This window comes from Rhinoderma darwinii, chromosome 1 (genome assembly GCF_050947455.1).
Source record: "Rhinoderma darwinii isolate aRhiDar2 chromosome 1, aRhiDar2.hap1, whole genome shotgun sequence".
Lineage (NCBI taxonomy): Eukaryota > Metazoa > Chordata > Amphibia > Anura > Rhinodermatidae > Rhinoderma > Rhinoderma darwinii.
In genome coordinates, this window is record NC_134687.1 from 409,092,825 (window position 1) to 409,116,256 (window position 23,432).

The 23,432-nt window shown below is 41.5% G+C and overlaps 1 protein-coding gene across 1 annotated transcript; it reads right to left on the bottom strand.

Annotated features, from left to right (window-relative positions):
* Nucleotides 1–17,821: 17,821 nt before the first annotated feature.
* Nucleotides 17,822–19,564, bottom strand: LOC142758946 (zinc finger MYM-type protein 1-like). The gene has a single exon (XM_075860760.1). It carries the CDS (start codon nt 19,562–19,564, stop codon nt 17,822–17,824), a length of 1,743 nt encoding a protein of 580 aa, XP_075716875.1.
* Nucleotides 19,565–23,432: the final 3,868 nt, after the last annotated feature.

The following is a 23,432-nucleotide window of genomic DNA, read 5'->3' on the forward strand; positions in this document are numbered from 1 at the left end:
GTGTATATGTGCATGTATGTTTGCATGTATGTTGGCATGTATGTATGTTGTCATGTATGCATGTATGTATGTATGTTATCATGTATGTATGTTGTCATGCATGTATGTATGTGTATATGTGCATGTATGTATGTATGTATGTATGTATGTTGGTATGTATGTATGTTGTCATGTATGTATGTGTATATGTGTATGTATGTATGTATGTATGTATGTATGTTATGTATGTATATATGTGCATGAATGTTTGTATGTATATTTGCATGTATATATTTTCATGTATGTTTGCATGTATGTATGTTTGCATGTATGTTGGCATGTATGTATGTTGTCATGTATGTAGTCATGTATGTATGTATATATGTGCATGTATGTTGGCATGTATGTATATATGTGCATGTTTGTATGTATATTTGCATGTATATATTTTCATGTATGTATGTATGTTTGCATGTATGTATGTTTGTATGTATGTATGTTTGCATGTATGTATGTTGTCATGTATGTATGTGTATATGTGCATGTATGTTTGCATGTATGTATGTTAGCATGTATGTATGTTGTCATGTATGTATGTATATATGTGCATGTATGTTTGCATGTATGTTGGCATGTATGTATATATGTGCATGTTTGTATGTATATTTGCATGTATATATTTGCATGTATGTATGTATGTTGGCATGTATGTATGTATGTATGTATGTATGTATGTATGTAGGTATGTTGTCATGTATGTATATATGTATGTTGTCATGTATGTATATATGTGCATGTATGTTTGCATGTATGTTGGCATGTATGTATATATGTGCATGTTTGTATGTATATTTGCATGTATATATTTGCATGTATGTTTGCATGTATGTATGTTTGCATGTATGTATGTATGTATGTTTGCATGTATGTTTGTATGTATGTTTGCATGTATGCATGTATATATGTGCATGTATGTATGTTTGCATGTTTTTATTTTTGCATGTATGTTGGCATGTATGTATGTATATATGTGCATGTGTGTATGTTTGCATGTTTTTATTTTTGCATGTATGTTTGCATGTATGTTTATATATATGTGCATGTATGTAATTATGTTTGCATGTATTTATGTTTGCATGTATATTTGTGCATGCTTGTATATATGTATGTAAGTATCTTTGCATGTTTGTATGTATGTATGTATGTTTTCATGTGTGTGTGTATGCATGTATGTATGTATGTATGATAGTTTGCATGTATGTATGTATATATGTGTGTATGTTTGCATGTATGTATATTTGCATGTATATATGTGCATGCTTGTATATATGTATGTATGTATGTATGTATGTTTGCATGTATGTTTGTTTGTTTGTATATATGTCTGTATGGCCATGTATGATACTGTCTGCTGGCGCCCTGTATCTAAGTCAACTTCGCGGCAGGCTTCTTTACATGGTATAACAGTCAGTATCACACATTAAACTGAATCTAAGCCTACGACATGTTTTATTTCATTATTACGTCGGTTTCGAGGACTACTTAGATGACGTTTTTTTTTTCTACAATAAAATGGTTAATGAGGGTTGTGTTGGGGGTGCTTTATTTCAATAAAATATTTTATCTATATCTTTGTCTTTTCTTTTCAAATTTTATTACTACCACTTTAGTAATGGCCGCTGTCTGAGTGACAACATCCATTACTAAGGCAAGGCTTAGTGTTTGCCGGTGCAGAGGATAACACTAACCACCATTATTACCCCGGTACCCACCACCACCAGGGGTGCCGGGAAGAGCCAGGTACGATCCAGTACCCGACCATCTGTTGTGCTGGTCGGCCTCTGTGGCGGCCGCAGGCTGGTATTATGAGGCTGGGAAGGGCCAAAAACAGTGGCCCGTGCAAGTAGGCAGGGACTGAGTTGCGGGTAGATTAGGGCTCACTTGTCATCTCCCCACCCCGTACCATTACATAATCACAGACCACATACCTTTTCGTACCCTGGTCCCTGACTCTACTATGGATCCCCTTGAGGCCCTGGCTCAGCAAATGCAGGGTCTCTCCCTACAGGTCCAAGACCTGGCTCAGAGGTTCAAACAGCGTGATGCTAACCAGGTAGTCCCCTTCACCTCACCTCTTGAACCACACCTCTTTTTTCTCTTTTCGGGGGAGTTGTAGACTCTATTTCCAACTAAGACCCCACTCCTCATGTTCTGAGAGCCAGCGAGTGGGTATAATTAGGTCCCTTCTCCAGGACGGCCCCCAGGAATGGTCCTTCTCCTTGGCTCCTGACGCCCCTGAACTTTCTTCTGTTGACCTTTTTTTTCTGCTCTCGGGCTCATCTATGACAAGACTGACAAGACTGCCTTTGCCGAGAGTAAGCTGGTGACCTTACGTCAGGGTAAGAGACCCGTTGAGGAGTACTGTTCTGACTTTAGGAAGTGGTGTGTAGCTTTTTGGTGGAATGACCCTGCCTTGAGGTGCCAGTTTAGATTGGGTCTGTCGAACGCTCTTAAAGACCAGTTAGTTAGCTATCCCACCTCTGACTCTCTAGATCAGGCTATGGCTTTAGCGCTACGTCTTGACTGATGTCTCCGGGAATGACGACTTGAACGTTCTGGAGCCTTCACTTCTGGCTCCCCTATGATGGCTCCAGAGGTTCCGCTGCTTCATTCTTCCACGGGAAACTCGGATGAACCTATGTAACTCGGGGCCTCCGTGTCTCCCCAACAAGGTAGAGATTTCCGCAGGAAGAATGATCTCTGCTTCTACTGTGGGGATGACAAGCACCAATTGAACTCCTGTCCCAGGCGCAAAAATAATCAGCCGGAAGGACTTCCGCGTCTAAGTGACCATCGGGGAGGTCGCTTGGACGCACAGGTATTTCCCGTTAACATGAAGCCTAATAAAATCTTGCTTCCATTTCATGTCTCTTTTGATGGAAGGTCTGCCACCGGCAGTGCCTTCGTGGATTCAGGGTCTGCTGCTAATATTATGTCTGTGGAATTTGCCATGTCTCTAGCTATGCCACTAATTGATTTGCCTAAACCTGTCCCGGTAGTGGGTATTGACTCCACTCCGCTTTCTAATGGTTATTTTATGCAGCATACCCCTGTTTTTGAACTCATTGTTGGCTCCATTCATTTGGAGCAGTGTTCTGTGTTAGTGATGCAGGATTTGATTTTAGGCCTCCCTTGGTTGCAGACGCATAATCCCACTTTTAGCTGGAATACTGGTCTTACTAAATGGGGTAATGAATGTATGAAGTCATGTTTTTCTATTCATTTGGTTTCTCTCGCTGAGGAGGTGATCACTCTACCTGAGTTTATTCAGGACTTTGCGGATGTCTTTTCCAAATAAGCCTCCGAAAAGTTACCTCCTCATAGAGATTACGATTGTGCTATCGACTTGGTACCAGGAGCTAAGTTCCCTAAAGGAAGGATATTTAATCTCTCTTGTCCTGAACGTGAAGCCATGGGAGAATATATCCAGGGAAGCCTGGCCAAGGGTTACATTCGCCCCTCTACTTCTCCGGTAGGTGCTAGCTTCTTCTTCGTGGGGAAGAAGGATGGTAGTCTTAGGCCGTGCATCGATTACCGAAGGTTAAATAAAATCACTGTAAGGAACCAATATCCCCTTCGTTTGATTCCTGATCTCTTCAATCAGGTTCAGGGGGCCCAATGGTTCTCTAAGTTTGATCTTCGGGGGGGCTTATAACCTTATCCGGATCAGAGAGGGGGATGAGTGGAAGACTGCATTTAATACACCCCAAAGTCATCTCGAATATCTCGTCATGCCCTTTGGGTTGTGTAATGCTCCCGCGGTCTTCCAGAATTTCATAAATTAGATTTTAAGAGACTATCTGGGGGTATTTCTTGTAGTGTACCTTGATGATATACTTGTGTTTTCCAAGGACTGGTCCTCCCACATTGAGCATGTCAGGAAGGTGCTCCAGGCCCTTCGGAAAATCAAACTGTTTGCAAAAATCGAAAAATGTGTGTTTGGGGTGCAGGAGATACCATTTTTGGGTCAGATCCTCACTCCTAACGAATTCCGCATGGACCCTGCCAAGGTTCAGGCTGTGGCAGAATGGGTCCGCCATGCCTCCCTGAAGGCCTTACAGTGCTTCCTGGGGTTTGCTAATTATTACAGGAGATTTATTGCTAACTTCTCGGTCATCGATAAGCCTCTTACGGACCTAACTCGTAAAGGTGCTGGTCTCCTCCACTGGCCTCCGGAGGCGGTTCAAGCTTTCGAGATCCTTAAGAGGTGCTTTGTCTCTGCCCCAGTGCTGATTCAGCCTAACCAAATGGAGCCATTCATCGTGGAGGTTGACGCTTCCGAGGTGGGAGTGGGTGCTGTCTTGTCCCAGGGTACTAGGGCTCTCACCCATCTCTGTGCCTATTTCTCCAGGAAGTTCTCCTCCACTGAGAGAAACTATGACGTTGGCAACTGCAAACTCTTGGCCATTAAATGGGCATTTGAAGAGTGGCGCCACTTCCTGGAGGGGGCTAGGCACCAGGTAATGGTTATTACTGACCACAAGAATCTGGTGTTCCTAGAATCTGCCCGGAGGCTAAACCCGAGACCAGCTCGATGGGCATTGTTTTTTACGAGATTCAACTTTGTGGTTACCTATAGGGCTGGGTCAAAAAATATCAAAGCTGATGCTCTGTCACGTAGCTTCATGGCCAGCCCTCCTCCTGAGGAGGATCCCGCTTGTATTTTGCCCCCAGGTATAATCATATCCTCTGTGGATTCAGGCTTAGCCTCCGAAATTGCAGCTGATCAAGGTTCTGCTCCCGAGAACCTTCCTGAGAACAAGCTGTTTGTTCCCCTGCAATTCCGGCTAAGGTTGCTCAGGGAGAATTATGAATCCACACTATCTGTCATCCAGGCATCCTGGGTACCAAGCACCTAATTTCCAGAACCTATTGGTGGCCTGAGTTGCTTAAAGACGTTAAGGCCTACGTCGCCGCTTGTGAAATTTGTGCTAGGTCCAAGACTCCCAGGTCCCGACCTGCGGACTTACTATGTTCTTTGCCCATTCCCCAGAGACCCTGGACCCATTTCTCTATGGATTTTATCACCGATCTGCCTCCATCCCAAGGCAAGTCGGTGGTGTGGGTTGTAGTAGACCGCTTCAGTAAGATGTGCCACTTTGTACCCCTCAAACTACCCAATGCCAAGACGTTAGCTACCTTGTTCATCAAACACATCCTGCGTCTCCATGGGGTTCCGGTCAATATTTTTTCCAACAGAGGGGTACAATTTGTTTCATTGTTTTGGAGAGCTTTCTGTAAGAAGCTGGAGATTGATCTGTCCTTTTCCTCTGCCTTCCATCCTGAAACTAATGGCCAAACGGAGAGGACTAATCAGTCTCTAGAACAATACTTAAGGTGTTTTATCTCAGATTGTCAAGATGATTGGGTCTCCTTCATTCCCCTCTCTGAATTTTCCCTTGATAACCGGGTCAGTAGCACGTCGGGGGTCTCCCGCTTCTTCTGCAGTTTTGGGTTTAATCCACGGTTCTCCTCCGTTACAACTGGTGGTTCCAACAATCCAGAGGTAGATGTCATTCATTGGGAACTGTGCACAGTCTGGGCCCAGGTTCAGAAGAACCTTGAGGTGTCCCAGAGCATCTAAACGACTGAGGCAGATAAAAGACGTTCAACTAACCCCCTATTTGTGGTCAGGGATCTGGTGTGGCAGTCTTCTAAAAATTTACGCCTTAAAGTTCCGTCCAAGAAATTTGCTCCCCGATATATATAGGTCCGTACAAGATCATTGAGGTCCACAACCCTGTCTCCTTCCGGCTGGAGTTACCCACGTCTTTTCAGATACACAACGTGTTCCATGCCTCCCTCTTGAAAGGCTGCTCCCCGTCCTTGGCTACATCGAGGAAACCTCCGGTCCCTGTTCTCACTCCTGATGGGGTAGAATTCGAGGTAGCCAAGATTGTGGACAGCAGGATGGTCCAAGGCTCCCTCCAGTACCTGGTCCATTGGAGAGGATACGGGCCTGAGGAGAGGACTTGGGTACCCGCCCGGGATGTTCACGCCGATTTATTGCTCAGGAAGTTCCATCTTCGGTTCCCCAACAAGCCAGGCCCACCTAGGAAGGGTCCAGTGGCCCCTCATAAAAGGGGGGGTACTATAAAGGGTTTGCCTGACACAGGTTTTGTGTCGACGCCTGGGGTTAATCAGCCTTCATCAGCTCCAAGGTCTGCTAGAGTGACGCGATCTGTTACGACTCAGGCTTGCAGGCTGAGGAGAGGGAGAACCTATCACAGCCTGGCCTGACGGTTCTAGCTCCCACCCTTGGTCTATTTATACCCTCACTTGCAGCATTTTCCTTGTCTGTGATTCTCTTGTTTCCTGGCTCTGCTATTCCTGATATTTACCTGATTGACCGCTGTTACTTTTTGACCCTGGCTTGCCTGACTATTCTCCTGCTCTGTTTTGCTACTGCGTACTCTCCTGGTTTGATTTGGCTCATTCACCACTGCCTGTTGCTCATGGTTTTCCGTGGGCAACTGCCCTTACTCCCCTTACTCCCCTTTGCTTCTGTGTGCCCTTGTCTTGTGTTGTCTGTCTTTGCACTTACTGAGCGTAGGGACCGTCGCCCAGTTGTACGCCGTCATTTAGGACGGGCCGTGCAAGTAGGCAGGGACTGAGTTGCGGGTAGATTAGGGCTCACCTGTCGTCTCCCCACCCGTACCATTACACCTGGAGCCGGCCCTGTTCTCAAATGGTAGATTGTTACACAAGTTTGGGTAAGACTTAAGGAGTATAAGGTGACATTTACAAAATTTTCTTCACTGTGGTATATTAAGAATCTTAAAGAGGTTAGAAAACTGACGACACCTGCCTTTTGGGTTAAAAAAGGTATTACTAAATTATCACAATTATTGGATATCGGTAAATTTATTAGTTTTAACCACTTAAAGGATTTATATGCACTGACTGACAATATGGATACATTTAAATATCTCCAAATACATCATGTATTACGTGCAGAGGCTTTGGAGTCGTTTGTAGTGGATAATTGGACATTTTCCTACATTTTGGAAAGCACAATAACTAGAAAAGGGTGTTTAGGAAAAATTTATAAAAACTTAGGACTGTCATCTTAAACATTTACTTACTTGAGGATAAGAGATTAAAATGGTCTTGGGATTTGGGTAATATCTCTGAAATTTAGACTACTCTATTTAGTTCTAGGCTGAGCTCTTCATATAATTTGGTATAATATTAAATATTATACAGCATATACTATACACCAAACTTTTTGTATAAAATTGGTAAACGTGACTCTTCAATCTGTCCTAAATGTGGAGAACAAGACGTAGGTCTAGTTCACCTTTTGTGGCGCTGTCCAAAACTGTTCAGTTTTTGGCAAAAAGTTATAGAACATATCGCCTCGATTTATGATCTTCCTGTGCAATTGTCTGTTAATAACCGTGTGTTGGGGCTGTGGGAATCCTCTCTGGGTACTTGGCAGACCACTATGTTTATCAATTCATTATTTATTGCAAAATATTGAATCGCCAAAAATTGCCTGGCCAAAAATTCTACACAAGTATTAATGGGGAAGAAATTAGTTAATGAGATGATTTCTTTAGAAATATGTGACTTCAGGAAGAACACTGGTAGGGAAATTACAAATCTTTAGGAGTGTTGGCATAGTTAAAATGTTTGATTTTTTTGTTTGACTTTTTTCTCTTTTTTTCTCTCTCTATCTTCCGTCTCATCGCCCTCTTGTGGGGTTGGGTTAAGGGGTTAAGAGAAATATAATAATAATTTTTATGTCTTATTGTATCATTTGCAGATAATGTCTGAAAATTCGGTTCGGTACTCGTGGTTTTGCATATACAGCAAGATAAACATGTACCTTTTCCATCTTTTGTGCTTATAGTAGACATGGTTTGAAATATGATATTGTACAAGTGGTTTATGTTTATGTATTTACAGTAGATATTTGTTTTTGAAATAAAGAGATTAATAAAAAAATAAAAATAAAACAACAACAAAGTTATAACAACAGCATGTGAGGCATGTCAGATTTGAAAAATTTGGTTCGGTCAGGAAGGTCAAAACTAGCTGCAGCGGCCAAATTTTAAATATCGAGTTCAATAGGAGCTGTATAAATCCAGATGCAGTGAACTCTCTCTTGTGGTAGCTGCAAGCAGACAAATTTGTATCATGTGCACACATCTGTAACAGAAAACCAGATCTCCATCCCCTATAAAGGACACTGGACCTATTTAGATTTCATAAAATAAAACTCCCTTACCATAGACCACCACTATTAACTAATTCACGATCCTAAACAACTTAATATTAACAACCATGTACAAAATGCCAATTTTGTTCACAGCAGATTTGAGGGAATGTTACAGATCTTGCAGGATGTCATGGATTTGCTGCAAATTTTCACCGCTGATTTCACCCATTTCAATGTAAATGATTTTTTAACAGATCCACAGTGCATTTGACAGACTTGTGCAATATCCACAATGGAAATGTGTGAATTTACCCTATTTATATAATTATATGATATTAAAGGTTCACCAGTAAACCACCCTAAATCTCCGCAGATATTAGATGTTAAACCATAAACACACTACCACCATGTTTAAAGGGGTATTTCCAAGATAGGTAATCAGTATATGATCGGTGGGGGTCCAAAACCTGGCCCCTGTACCGATCAGCTGTTCCAGCTGCCTCCGGCACCGTAAGTTATGCAGGGGTCGGTGCCGGAAGCTGATGGCTATGACTACTGAATAGCGACCATACTGGAGTACTGCAGCTCTGCTCCTATTCAAGTGAATAGGAGCAGAGCTTTAGTAACCCAGCACGGCCGCTATACAGTGTACGGAGCTTTCTGCTTAACTTCTGCCGCAACAGCTGATTGGTTCAGGGTCTGGGTTTGGGACCCCCAACCAATCATATACTGATGACCTATCCTGTGGATAGGTCATCAGTATGAAAAAACCGCCCCAAGCCCTTTAAATAAATATTTAATCTATTAACCCTTTCCCGCAATGTGACTTAATAGTCCGTCACAGGAGTTGTCCTGTTAACGCAAACTGACGGACTATTACGTCACAGCATTAACAAAACCGAGGGCTGCATCTATCGTGTTTACAAGCCGATAGGAACCCTGCAATGAAACCATGGGGTTCCGATGACTGCTCCGGCAGACTGGAAGCCTAACAATGGCCTCCCGTCTGCCAAGTGCGGATGCCTGCAAGGTCCCGCCCAGACATCAGCCATTGGTGTCTGCTGTATGTAACATGTAAATGGAGCTTATTATATACACATTTGCTTTTGCAATATAGACTGTTTTCCCAACTAACCATAAAAAATATATAGTAACTTTTATTAGGCTAGTAAACAAAATAGACGAACCACATATAGATTCAAAATTAAACGTGCTTGCTGCTGAACTTAGTAACACCGTAGGAAGCTACCCACGCTGAGTAACGAATACTATATCAAAGAGGCTGGCGGCTGCAGAATGCCACGCAAAGTCTAAAGTGCAATTGGTGAAGACCGCAACAGAGGCACGTTATTTTAAAAAAGTAGAAAGAGCCCCCCCGACATGTTTCACCACACAAGTGGCATCTTCAGGGGTACTGGGGCTAATGACAGCGCGCCGCCGATTTCCGGAACTAAAATAGAGTCCGAAATGACGTAGTTTGAGGGAAATCTCCCAATCCAATGTTGCCAGCAGAGTAGAACCTCCCATAGTTAAGACAGGCACTCCAATCATCCTATGTGAGTTTAGAGACGATAGCCAATGGAGTAATTGTATAACAGACCAATCAGGTGTCAGCAGAGAGGTCGAGCCTTCTTTAGTGTGATAGACATTCATATTAGCCAATAGGAATGCCATATGAGTGGCCAATGACGTAGTTGGATTCACGCATGCGTATATGGACATTTTGTCAAGATAATGAAAATAGCTATTAGCCCGATGTACAGGCCGGTAAGTATTAACCTGACGTGATCCATGGACTTAGTATGCTGGATATCTTCGATGTATTATGCAGATTCCTTTATCAAATAGAATCCAATCATAATCTAATGGAATTGGACCGAAAAACCGGAGAGTAACATAGCTGTCAATTTGTTGTAATAAAAACTACATAATGGTTCGTCAATATATGTAAATGAGAAGTAGTAATCAATATTTGTCATGGTATTACAGAAGAGGTAAAGATCTCTCATAAAAGCAGAGACCCCTCTAATGTCAGAACACACTATTGTAGAGAAATGTATTCGTATTCAACAAAATATTTTATTTTTTAATTTTTTAATTGTGAAACCCAGTTGTAAAATTGAAGAATAAAGAATCCTTGGTTAATGTTTATAAAAAGGCTGCAAAGGTGAAGCCTTCCTTCAATCCCATAGAATTCAGAGTGCCTAGCCGATGGATCCACCTAGCTTCCTCCTGTAATAATTTATGATCGAGATTTCCTGCTCGTGGACCCAGTTTGATCTGGGTAATGCCCCAAAATTTTAATGATTGTGTATTTCCATCATGGACAAGTTGGACATGTCTAGATAGAGGGGTGTCTTCTTTGTTGTTTATAGTAGAGAAATATTTAGAGATTCTTCTTCTCAGTTCTTGAATAGTTTTGCCCACATAAAGCTTGGGGCATGGGCATTTTGCCCCATAAACTACTCCACTACTTTGGCAAGTTATAAATTGTTTAACCTGATAGACTTTATTATCTAGAGGGTTGCAAAAACTTTTGGTACTGGGCATAGATGGGCAGAAGGAGCATCTACCGCAGGGATGAGATCCTATAACTGTCGATTTTAGCCAGCATTTGGGTGCTGATGAGGGCTGAAAATAATGACTATGTACGAGATAGTCAAGTAAGTTTTTACCTCTTCAATAGGTAACACTAGGATTGATGAAAATTTGATCACAGAGAACAGAATCTGCACGGAGAATAGGCCAATGTTTTTGTAGAATTTTAGGAATTTGATGAGAACAAACATCAAAAGTACCCATACATCTGACCATCGAAAGGGATTGTGCAGATTTTGCAGAATTACGCAAACTGTTAGTTTCACACAAAAGATCTTTTCTATCTGTCGCCCTGGCCCTGGCATAGACTCTGTGTAAATGTTTTTTAGGATAGCCACAGGCAAGGAATTTTGAAAATAACCCATCGCATTCGGTTTTAAATTATTGTTCATCTGAACAATTCCTTTTTGCTCTCAGGTACTGTCCAATTTGGATGCCCCTCTTTAAGGAGGGAGGGTGGTGACTCTCCCAGTGCAAAAAGCTATTGGTAGCTGTCGATTTTCCGTGAGATATTGGTTTGAACACCACCACTAGGGTCCAGGGAAATTTTTAAATCAAGAAATTTAATTTTCGTTTGATGAGTCTCAAAGGTGAATTTCATGCCAATTTGGTTGCTATTGAGTATTGACATGAAGTCAATGAATAAAGAGCGATGACCATCCCAAAAAAAATCTAAATATCATCGATATATCTACCCCAGAACAGAATGTGACAAGCAAAACACAGTAGGTCTTCAGAAAAAACAATAGTGTCTTCCCACCACCCTAAAAATAAATTTGCATAGGTGGAGGCACAGGCTGTGCCCATAGCAGTGCCTTTTAATTGGTGATAGAATTTTTTGTCAAAAATGAAATAATTGTGAGTTAACAGAAACCAGAGAATTGACAGTACAAATTTGTTGTGTGTATGAAATTGTGTACCTCTGGTGCTTAAAAAATGAGTGACGGCTGTGAGACAATTTTCATGTTGAATTTTGGTGTATAAGGACTCAACGTCAATACTCGCGATCATGGTGGTTGGAGTGAAATGGATCTCCTGGATCCTAGTGATGGTGTACTTAGTATCTCTCAAATGTGACGGTAGGGATGTGACAAAAGGCGCCAGGATTTCGTCCACATACAGACTAATTCCTTGTGTGAGGCTGTCGTTGCCCGATACGATAGGCCTGCCAGGGACAGGGCGAATGGTTTTGTGGATTTTAGGTAACGCATAAAAAGTGGCAATGGTAGGGGTAGCATTAACCCCTTAATGACCGGGCATGTTTGTACCTTAATGACCAAGCCAGATTTGTCAAATCTGGTATGTCTGACTTTATCAGAGAATAACTCTGTGAAAGTTTTGAATATCCAAGTAATTCTGACATTGTTTTTTCGTCACATGTTGTACTTTATTTTAGTGGTAAAAGTAGACTGATACGATTTGCGGAAATTAATTAAAAAATAGAAAAATGGAAGAAATTTTGTAAAAATTACCATTTTCCCCTATTTTTAACTGCAATATGTCACATATGTACACACATACTGTACAATTTTTTTAATTAAATATATATTTCTATCTCTTTACTCCATTTTGGCAGCACTTTTGAAAAAATAAAATAAATTTTCAGCAATTTAGAGGACTTACAAATTGAATAATAATTTTATAAATTTTGAAGTACATTTTGTTTTCCGGCACCAAGCCAGGTTTTCAGAGGCTCATAGGTCTCAGAGTGATGGAGACCCCCACAAATGACCCCATTTAGAAAACTAGACCCCTTAAGGTATTTACCTAAGGGTATAGTAATTATTTTGACCCCACAGTTCTTTGCTAAATTTAATGCATATCAGGTGAAAAAAATAATAATTTCACTTTTTTCATAAAAGTATTTGTTTGAAGACCGATTTCTTTGTAAAGCGACCATGAAAATGAAGAAACACACCCCAAAATCAATCACCCTCTTTCTCCTGTTTTCAAAAATACCCACATTGTGGCCCTAATGCGTTGTTTGGACACACGGCAGGGCCCCAAAGGAAGGGAACACCCGGAGGCTTTCAGGACTCATATTTTGCTTGAAAATGTTTTAGGCCCCAATGTACATTTGGAGAGGCTTTGAGCTGCCAGAATGATAGAAACTCCCCATAAACGACCCCATTTCGAAAACTAGACCCCTTAACGTATTTATCTAGGGGTATAGTTAGCATTTTGACCACACAGGTTTTTCGCTAAATATATTGAAATTAGTTTGTAAGAATTAAAATGTACTTTTTTTCTGAAACAACATAGAAATTTTTATTATTTACAAGGAATAACGAAGAAAATGCACCCCAACATTTGTAAAGCAATGTCTCCCGATTACGACAATACCCCATATGTGGTAATAAACTGCTGTTTGGACCCACAGCAGGGCTCAGAAGGGAAGGAGCGCCATTTGGATTTATGATTTTGCTGGAATGGTTTTCGGTGCCATGTCGCATTTGCAATGCACTGGAGGGACCAAAACAGTGGAAACCCACCAAAAGTGACCCCATTTTGGAAAAACCTTCAAGGAATTTTTCTAGGGGTATAGTGAGCATTTAGACCCCACGGGTCTTTTGCAGAGTTTATTAGAATTAGGGCGCGAAAATTAATATCAAAATTTTTTCCACTAAAATGTTGCATTTTCTCATTTTCACAAGGGATAAAGGAGGAAAAAAAACAACCATTTTTTTATAAAGCAATTTCTCCCGAGTACGGAAATACCCCACATGTGGTCATACGTTTTTTCATTAGAAATGAATTAACCCTTTCAGGACTGATCCATTTTTTGCTTTCATATTTTAGATTTTCACTCCCCGCTTTCCAAGAGCCATAACTTTTTTATTTTTCCATCAATAGAGTGGTGTGAAGGCTTATTTGTTGCGGGACAATCTGTAGTTTTCATTGGTACCATTTTGGGGTACATGCGATTTTTTTTGATCACTTTTTATTCAATTTTTTTGCAATCCTGAGCAAAAAACAGGAATTCTAACACAGTTTTTTTAGGTTTTTTTTTTGCGGCGCTCACCGTACGCAATAAATGACATTTTTACTTTATTCTGCGGGTTGGTACGATTACGGCGATACCATATGTATATACTTTTGGTCCTTTTTTTTAGCGTTTGCGCAATAAAATGACTTATTTATAAAAAAAAAAAATTCTGTGTCACCATATTCTGAGAGCCATAATTTTTTTATTTTTTTGTCAAAAAAGCTGTGTAAGGGCTTGTTTTTTGCGGGACGGATAGAAGTTTTTATTGGTACTATTTTCGGGTACATGCGACTTTTGGATCACTTTTTATTCTTTATTTAGGGAGCGGTGGTGACCCAAAAAATTGCGATTCTGTCGTAGTTTTTTATTGATTTTTTTTGGGGTGTTCATCGTGCGGGAAAAATAACATTATAGTTTTATAGTTGGGTTCGTTACGAACGCGGTGATACCAGATATGTGTACTTTTTTAACGTGTTCATTTTTTTTCTATAATAAAAGTCTTATTATAGGAAAAAAAGCATTTAGTGTTTATAGAACTTATAACTTTTATTTTTACACTTTTTTTAAAACATTTTTATTACTTTTTTTTACTTTTTTAACTTGTCCCACTAGGGGACACTTAGTCTTGCAGCTTTGATCGCTGCTAGAGTACATTACACTACACACGTAGTGTAATGTACTCTAACTGTCATTGTGACGTGACTGTCACACTGACAGGAAGCAGAGGAGGAACGGCCGGAGGCTGTTCCTCCGAGGCTTCCGTGCATGGCAACCCGGAGGTCATTATCTGACCTCCGATTGCCGTGACAAGCATCGGTAGCCCCCACGATCACTTCGTGGGGGCTGCTGATGTGCTTCAAACCACTTAAATGCGGCGACGGCAATCCGTCGCCGCACTTAAGGGGTTAACTGCCGAAATCAGCGGCGATGGTCCGCTGTCCTGCAAGACTAATGTCTCAGCTGTCGGGGACAACTGTCAGCGCGGGTCTGTCACTCTGTGTTTACACAGAGTGACAGTTTGAAATGCGGACGAAAATGTACGTCATTGTGCGGGAACTAGCAGCCGACCATGACGTACATTTTCGTCCTTGGTCGTTAAGGGGTTAAACAAAAATTTAAATTCATCCTGTGTGATGATATTAGTAGTTATAGCTTCGGATAGAAGAACACATAGTTCTGTCAGAAACAAATGTGTTGGATTATTATCTAGGATGGTATACGTAGTGGTATCATTAATCAGTCTACCGACCATGTACACATAGTCTTTCTCATCCATGACTACCATGTCCCCCCCCCCCCTTGTCTGAGGGTTTCACAATCAGATGTTAATTTTTACATAAGTCCTCTAATGCCAGTATTTCGGTTTGGCATAGATTGCTAGAGATCTGAGATTTGTCATATCTAAGTTTTTTTTAGGTCAGCACTTACCATCTTGACAAAAATGTCAATGTGGGAATATTGTGAAAAAGGAGGGGTTAATTTAGAATTGGGACGTAATGAGAAAGGACCTTGTGCACTGGTAGCCTCCACCTCGTTTTCCAGCAGTAGATTCTCAAGATCTCTCAAAATATTTGTTTCAGTCCTATCTATCTTGCTTCTTCCTTGTGTATTATTTTAGAAAAATTTACGTAAAGCCAACTTTCTGGCAAATAAGTTAATGTCCTTGGTCCAGATAAACTCGTCGAAGGTAGGGATTGGGGTGTATGACAACCCTTTGTGTAGTAAGGACTCATGATGTGGCTTTAGATGAATAGAGGAGATATTACAAATTTGTATCTCATCGCTACATGGATTACCAGATGGAGGGGCTAATGTAGTTGTTGATTCAGACCCCAACGCAGATTGGGTGGGCCTAAAAAAGGGAAGCCACTGCTGGGTCCTGTATTGGTCGTACTTGTACTCATGAGACCTCTTGTGATCCCTCCACTCAAATTTGAGTTTATACCCACCGGTCGAAGGGTGGAAGGTATATTGGAAGAGATAAAAGCACAGGAAGTTAAAGAAGAAGTATTGGAAGTACCAATAGGATATGTGGCGGTTACATTGGTTTGACATGGTGTAATTGGTTTAGATTGTGTTAATGACCTCCTGGAAGAACTGTGTCTATAGTTTTTAATTTTTCATTTGGTACCAATCCTGGAACCAATAGATTCATCAGTACCTGAGATATCGGATTCCGAAAAGTCTGTGTTGATGACAGTACGTTTCGGAGCAGGGTAGGCACGTGTCTTATAAACTTGACCTGTATCAAAGTCTCTCCTATCTCTAATATACTTCCGATGTTTCCTTTCTTTGATGTCACCCTGTAATTTCTCAATATTTTTCTGTAATTTATTTTCACAGCTACTGAATGAGGAACTAAATGCTTTAATGTCTCCAATTTCCTTTTCTAATTGCACTGTAACTTTATTAAATTCTTTTTTCTCAAAGTCCAGAATATAAGTCAACATACGTAACGAATTAGCGGTTAGTAATTCTTCCCATCCCTTAATAAATTCAGCATCGTCTCGATAGGAGTTCGGGGTAATATTAATCCGTACACCCCTATATACAATTTGTTGTTCAATATATGTTTGCAGACTGGCTACTTCCCAACAGGATCTAACATATTTTTGGTATGTTTTCTGTAGATCTCTAAATAATATCTGGATATCAAATTGGTGCAGAGGAATACTCTCAGTGGAAAACACATAGGCTACTTCTGCAGATATACTATCTGAATTGGGTTTATGTGACAGGCAGGGGCGTAGCTAAAGGCTCGTGGGCCCGGGTGCAAGATTTCAACTTGGGCCCCCCAACCCCTCCCCAAGCAGACCCTGCTCGCGCCAATACGCAGTCGCCTTGCCCAATGGCAGGACCAAAATCTTATTAGGGGAGTACATTATAATAATAGGGATAACATCTCATAGTAGTAAATAATTATTTTTTTTTATTGAAAAATAAAAAAAAATCTGAAGATAAAAATGTTGAGGCCCGGGTACTGGAAGGACACACTGTGGCAGACCTATGAGCAGGAAAAATGTTTGTAGTTAGAAACGTTAATAGCATTTTAAAGTGCTCTATTTAATGTCCGATGTACATAACCTGGTGTTTTATTCATGAGAGATCATGAAAATTATTATGTACGTACGTACGTACGTACGTACGTACGTACGTACGTATGTATATATATATATATATATATATATATATATATTACGTAAGAATGGGGTTTACATAATCCCACATGATTAGTGCATCAGGTCATTCAGACAGTATAGAACAGTAATTGTTTGAACATAATGTCCATATTTTACTTTGTGTTTAGGAGTGAGACAAAAAGACCAAAAAAAAAACACTTACCTTCAATATGGCTCTAAATTCTATAATTCTATAATTCTGTGATCTTCTAGATTCTGAATCTTTGCAAATCAACCAATAACTGGAAAACAAACTCACCTGCAAAATTAAGGAAATTATCAGCATTTGGGTCAAAAATCATAAAGGGTATGTTACAAATAAAAAAAAACACAGAAATTCATTCAAAACAAATGATACTTACTGGTAACTTGAAAGAGGTGAACTGCGTATTTGCTTTGAATATCATTCATGGATAACGAACCCCAAAACAGTCAACAAAACAAGGGAACTGAACAAGTAACGTTGAATGGTCATCCTGTAAAAATAGAAGAGGAACAATGAAGTCTGGAACATATATTAAATATATTAGAAACAGTCCAACGTTTGTAAGCATCTGCCATGACTTAATTCACACAGGAGCAATCAAATGCTATTCTGGTTTAAGAAAAGTTTTTACAGTAGTCATCTCTGGTGAAATATACATCTATATACAGAGTTTTATCCTTTGGTTTCTAGCTAGGCAGATGCTATACAAACGTATCACTCTGAACCATGCAAAAGATTAGTAAACTGGAACCATGTCACGGAGAACAGGAAATGAGTTAGTATAAACCGTTTAACTAGGTGAAACTCAAAACTTCCAAACCGATATAAAACTGGTCACACTGAACTGGTAAACTGTATACTCACAAATCCTACTGAAAGGTATGTCTCCGTGCTTTGGCCTCAGAAAACTTGTCAATCATGCTCTGTATATCAAGCTTTCTAGCCCTCTCATTTTCAACACTTAGTAGAGCAAGATGACTTAGTTTCTGTTGAGACATTGTACTCCTAAGGTAATTTTTGATCAGTTTTAACTTTGAAAATGATCGTTCTGCTGATGCTACGGTCACTGGCAGAGTAAGAAAAAGCAGAAGTGCTATGCAGACATCAGGTAGAGTGGAAGCCAATCCAGAGCTGTCAACCAACTCTCCGGTAGCTAGATCTCGAACAGATGAAGATCTTTTGATATCCTCTGGAAGCGCAGACCAGAAACTTAACAACTGACCAGGAAAATCATTGGATAAGTCATCCTGGTAGAAGTCTTGCAATTTTGTTGCTTCTTTGAAGACTACATCATCAGATTCTCCTGAAAGTGTTGCTGGTTGCAGAATTTTGAACCTCTGTAGAACAGTATTCATGGCAGAAAACCGGTTTTGCAGCTGATTTATAGCAATATCCAAACATTGGTAAAAGACTGTTGTTTTGAATCTTTCTTTTGGGTCCTGTAATCTTTCATCCAAACACAGCTCATCAAAGTGTCGCTTAACTTTCTTCACTCTTTTATTTACAAATTTTGCTTGGATGCTCCATGTTTCTGCTAGAGTTATTGCTGTCCTTTTTGCCTCGTCATAATTATTTCGAAAGTCGCTGAGCACTTGAGTAGCATTATCTACCAGTTTGGTTGCAGTACAAAGATCCATGTCTTTTGACTGCAACATTTTAGAAACCAAATTAACATTTTCTAAAACTTTGGCTTGCAGGACAATTATGAAAATAAAATGGAAGGATTCCATTTTTGCCTTCAATGCGCTAGCCTCATCTCTCTCTTTTGGCTTGGTGGAAATAATAATAATTTTAGACAAAGCCTTTAAGATATCCTGAAACCTAAATCTTAGAGCTAGGACAGAATCATATCGAGAAGCCCATCTTGTTGGGCAAAGTTGTTTTAAAGTTATGGAGGATTCAGAGGTAAAAGATGCTAAAAATGCCCATCTCTTCACACTGTCACCAAAGAAAGTATATAAAGACTGAACATTGTCAAAAAAAATAGCAATTTCAGGTATATTTGAAACTGCATCATGCAAAACTAAATTGAGGTTATGGGCAGCGCAATGTATATAAAGAGCATTTTTTTCTTTGCTGAGAATGCGAGCCTGAACACCAGTGTAAATGCCACTCATGGTGGCAGCTCCATCATAACCCTGGCCTCTGCATTTTGATAGATCCAGACCTTTCTTCTCTATGGATTCTATAATTGGCTTTTCAAGGCCAGCTGCTGATTGATCCTCAACAGACTGGAAACCTAAAAAGGCTTCCTCGATTTTAATACTGGTTGCTCGAAAGTTTTCATCTCTCTCAACAACGACGTATCTAATCACCTGACTGAGTTGATCAATTTTCCCAATGTCTTGAGTTGTATCCATTATGATAGAATAAAATTGTGACTTCTGGATTTCAGAAATTATCTCCTCCTCCACTTTGCTCGCAAGAAGACTAATCAGTTCATTCTGTATTTGTGGACTAAGATATTTCACTGTTCCTTGGGGTCTCTGCAAATGGTCCTTTAGTATAGGATCATATTCAGCGAGTAACTCAATTATGGTGAGAAAATTGCCATTGTTTACCTCCCCTAGTTTTTCCCTGTGACCACGAAAAGCAAGGTTGGCCATAGCCATTGTTAATGTAACATTAACAATCCTATGTAAAGCTTGTCGCCAAAATGTACTCTCTCTCCTTATATTTTTTTTCATTTTCCTCATCTATGGTTTTATTACGTCTCCATTGGTCATACACTATACATGCCTCTATGTGGCATTGACTAGTTTCATGTATTTTGATTTTTGCGGACAACCTTTGCCACTTCTGGATACCTTTTGCCAATGCTGGTTCAAATCCCTGTCTCTTGTGATCTCCAAACAACCAACAAGGCTCGCAATAGGCTGCATTAAGTCTGGGCGAATAACACAGCCAAGTAACAGGTATTTTTAGGCCCGTTTTAGTGACTCTCTCATAGAAACTTGCCGAGAAACACCTTCCATCTATTTTATCTCTAGGAAATGACCCTTGTGGTCTGCATGGACCATTACTTATAATAAATCTTTTAACATTTCCATCTTGAATGGTAATAGGGTAATGGCCTCTGTCTGTTACGTGTTCCTCGGATAGAACACCTTCAATAAGGCTAGACTGTGTAGTTGACTCTGACACAGACTGACTTTCCATCTGTTCCTCTGTTGTACTTGCGCTACAGCCTGCATGTACACTTGTTACACTCTCCTGCAATGAACTCTGTACAATACTGCCAGGACTTAAATTTACATCTTCTATTGATGACGTTTCTTCAGTTCTACTGTGAGAGGCAGATGATGTACTTGCATCTCCAGTTGCTTTAAAGAAACTACATATTTTTTGAAGTTTGGCATATTTCTCTTCTTCTTCCCTCTTCCTTTTGCGCTTTTGAACACCACTCAAAGCATGGTGAGACATGATGCAGTTTTATAAAAAAAAATTGTTCTGTGAAAAAATAGACTTTTTTTTATACTGCATGACAAAATGCATATCTATGGTACAATAACAACAACTATATAATCTATAATAAAGCAGCATATGTACAATAGGCCCATATGAAGAAACTGCTGTCCGTATACTATCCATAATTGCAGATAGTATAGGACACATTCTATCCTATTGGTCAATGCACACGACCATGGTTTCCATGGTCGCGTGCATTGGCTGGGAGCCCAGACCGCAAAAAGGTAGGACATGTTTGTTTCAAGGAAAGTATGGAATGTACGCCGCTGTGCCTGGTATACAATTAAGATGAAGTGGTGCTTGTCAGAGCTCCCGGGTGCCTTCAATCAGCTGCAAATTTGTGAAATGTTCCGGACTGATATTACTAATGCCCCCATAGCTTCCCACACACAGTATAATGCCCCATAGCTGCCTCCACACAGCATAATGCCCCCATAGCTGCCCCCACACAGTATAATGCCCCCATAGCTGCCTCCACACAGTATAATTCCCCATTTCTGCCTCCACACAGTATAATGCCCCATAGCTGCCTCCACACAGCATAATGCCCCCATAGCTGCCTCCACACAGTATAATGCCCCATAGCTGCCTCCACACAGCATAATGCCCCCATAGCTGCCTCCACACAGTATAATGTCCCCATAGCTGCCTCCACACAGTATAATGTCCCATAGCTGCCTACACACAGCATAATGCCCCCATAGCTGCCCCCACACAGTATAATGCCCCATAGCTGCCTCCACACAGTATAATGCCCCCGTACCTGCCTCCACACAGCATAATGCCCCCATAGCTGCCCCCACACAGCATAATGCCCCCATAGCTGCCTCCACACAGCATAATGCCCCCATAGCTGCCTCCACACAGTATAATGCCCCCATAGCTGCCTCCACACAGTATAATGCCCCATAGCTGCCTCCACACAGCATAATGCCCCCATAGCTGCCCCCACACAGTATAATGCCCCCATAGCTGCCTCCACACAGTATAATGCCCCATAGCTGCCTCCACACAGTATAATGCCGCCATAGCTGCCTCCACACAGTATAATGCCCCCATAGCTGCCTCCACACAGTATAATGCCCCATAGCTTCCTCCACACAGCATAATGCCCCCATAGCTGCCCACACACAGTATAATGCCCCATAGCTGCCTCCACACAGCATAATGCCCCGATAGCTGCCCCCACACAGTATAATGCCCCCATAGCTGCCTCCACACTGTATAATGCCCCATAGCTGCCTCCACACAGCATAATGCCCCCATAGCTGCCTCCACACAGTATAATGTCCCCATAGCTGTCTCCACACAGTATAATGCACCATAGCTGCCTACACACAGCATAATGCCCCCATAGCTGCATCCACACAGTATAATGCCCCATAGCTGCATCCACACAGTATAATGCCCCATAGCTGCCTCCACACAGCATAATGCCCCCATAGCTGCCTCCACACAGTATAATGCCCCATAGCTGCCTCCACACAGTATAATGCCCCATAGCTGCCTCCACACAGCATAATGCCCCCAAAGCTGCCCCCACACAGTATAATGCCCCATAGCTGCCTCCACACAGTATAATGCCCCATAGCTGCCTACACACTGTATAATGCCCCATAGCTGCCTCCACACAGCATAATGCCCCCATAGCTGCCCTCACACAGTATAATGCCCCCATAGCTGCCTTCACACAGTATAATGGCCCTCATAGCTGCCCCCACACAGTATAATGCCCCATAGCTGCCTCCTCACAGTATAATGGCCCCCATAGCTGCCTCCACACAGTATAATGGCCCCCATAGCTGCCTCCACACAGTATAATGGCCCCCATAGCTGCCTCCACACAGTATAATGGCCCCCATAGCTGCCTCCACGCAGTATAATGGGACCCATAGCTGCCTCCACGCAGTATAATGGGACCCATAGCTGCCTCCACACTGTATAATGGCCCCCATAGCTGCCTCCACACAGTATAATGGCCCCCATAGCTACCTCCACACAGTATAATGTCCCCATAGCTGCCTCCACACAGTATAATGGCCCCCATAGCTGCCTCCACACAGTATAATGGCCCCCATAGCTGCCTCCACACAGTATAATGGCCCCCATAGCTGCCTCCACACAGTATAATGGCCCCCATAGCTGCGGCATTCATGGCTCACGGGCACAGTGAATTCTGGAGCAAGGGGCCGTCAGCTCCTTGCTCCAGCATTGAATTAAATTGTATCTGTGTCCTGCACAGATACAGTACATGAACCTCGTTTAGTGACCTCCTCACCAAGTCTCGTTGTTTTCTAGTGATTGGCTCCAACTTGCGTCCAGGCTCTCTTCCTCCGTCCGCACCACGCTGCATCCTCTTCCTGAATGCATGGAACGCCCCTCACGTGATGTCACATGGTACACTAAGTGTACCATGTGATCGCGATATCACGTGAGGGCCCTTCCTAGTGCGCTCACCGCATGTAAATGTTTTTAAAAATCTGTTCTACTACGTTTGGCAACTGGGGCCCGTGGGCCCCCCAGGCTTAGGGGCCCGGTCGCAACTGCGACCGCTGCGACCCCTATAGCTACGCCAGTGGTAACAGGAAACCTGCCATTACCAGTGTATTCTGAATGTGCAAGAAGTTCCCAGTGGGAACAGGGTCAGAACTGTGGGCGATTAAACCAATATTGGTTTATGCAAAAAAGGGGAAGGGAAGAGGGAGACCCTAATAGTTGGTGGGCTTTAGAACATATTATATACACGTTTGCTTTTGGCAAAATAGACCCTTTTTCCAACTAACCCTAAAGAATATATAGTAACTTTTATTAGGCTATTAAAGTAAAATAGACGAACCACATATAGACTAAAAATTAAACATGCTTGCTGCTGCACTTAGTAACCCACGCTGAGTAACAAACACTATGTCAAAGAGGCTGGCGGCTGCAGAACGCCACGCAAAGTCTAAAGTGCAATTGGTGAAGACAGCAACAGAGGCACGTTATTTAAAAAAATTATCAAGAGCCCCCCCC

Excerpts from the sequence above, each read along its gene's own strand:
- LOC142758946 (XM_075860760.1), bottom strand. The coding sequence starts at position 19,564 with ATGGCTATGGCCAACCTTGCTTTTCGTGGTCACAGGGAAAAACTAGGG.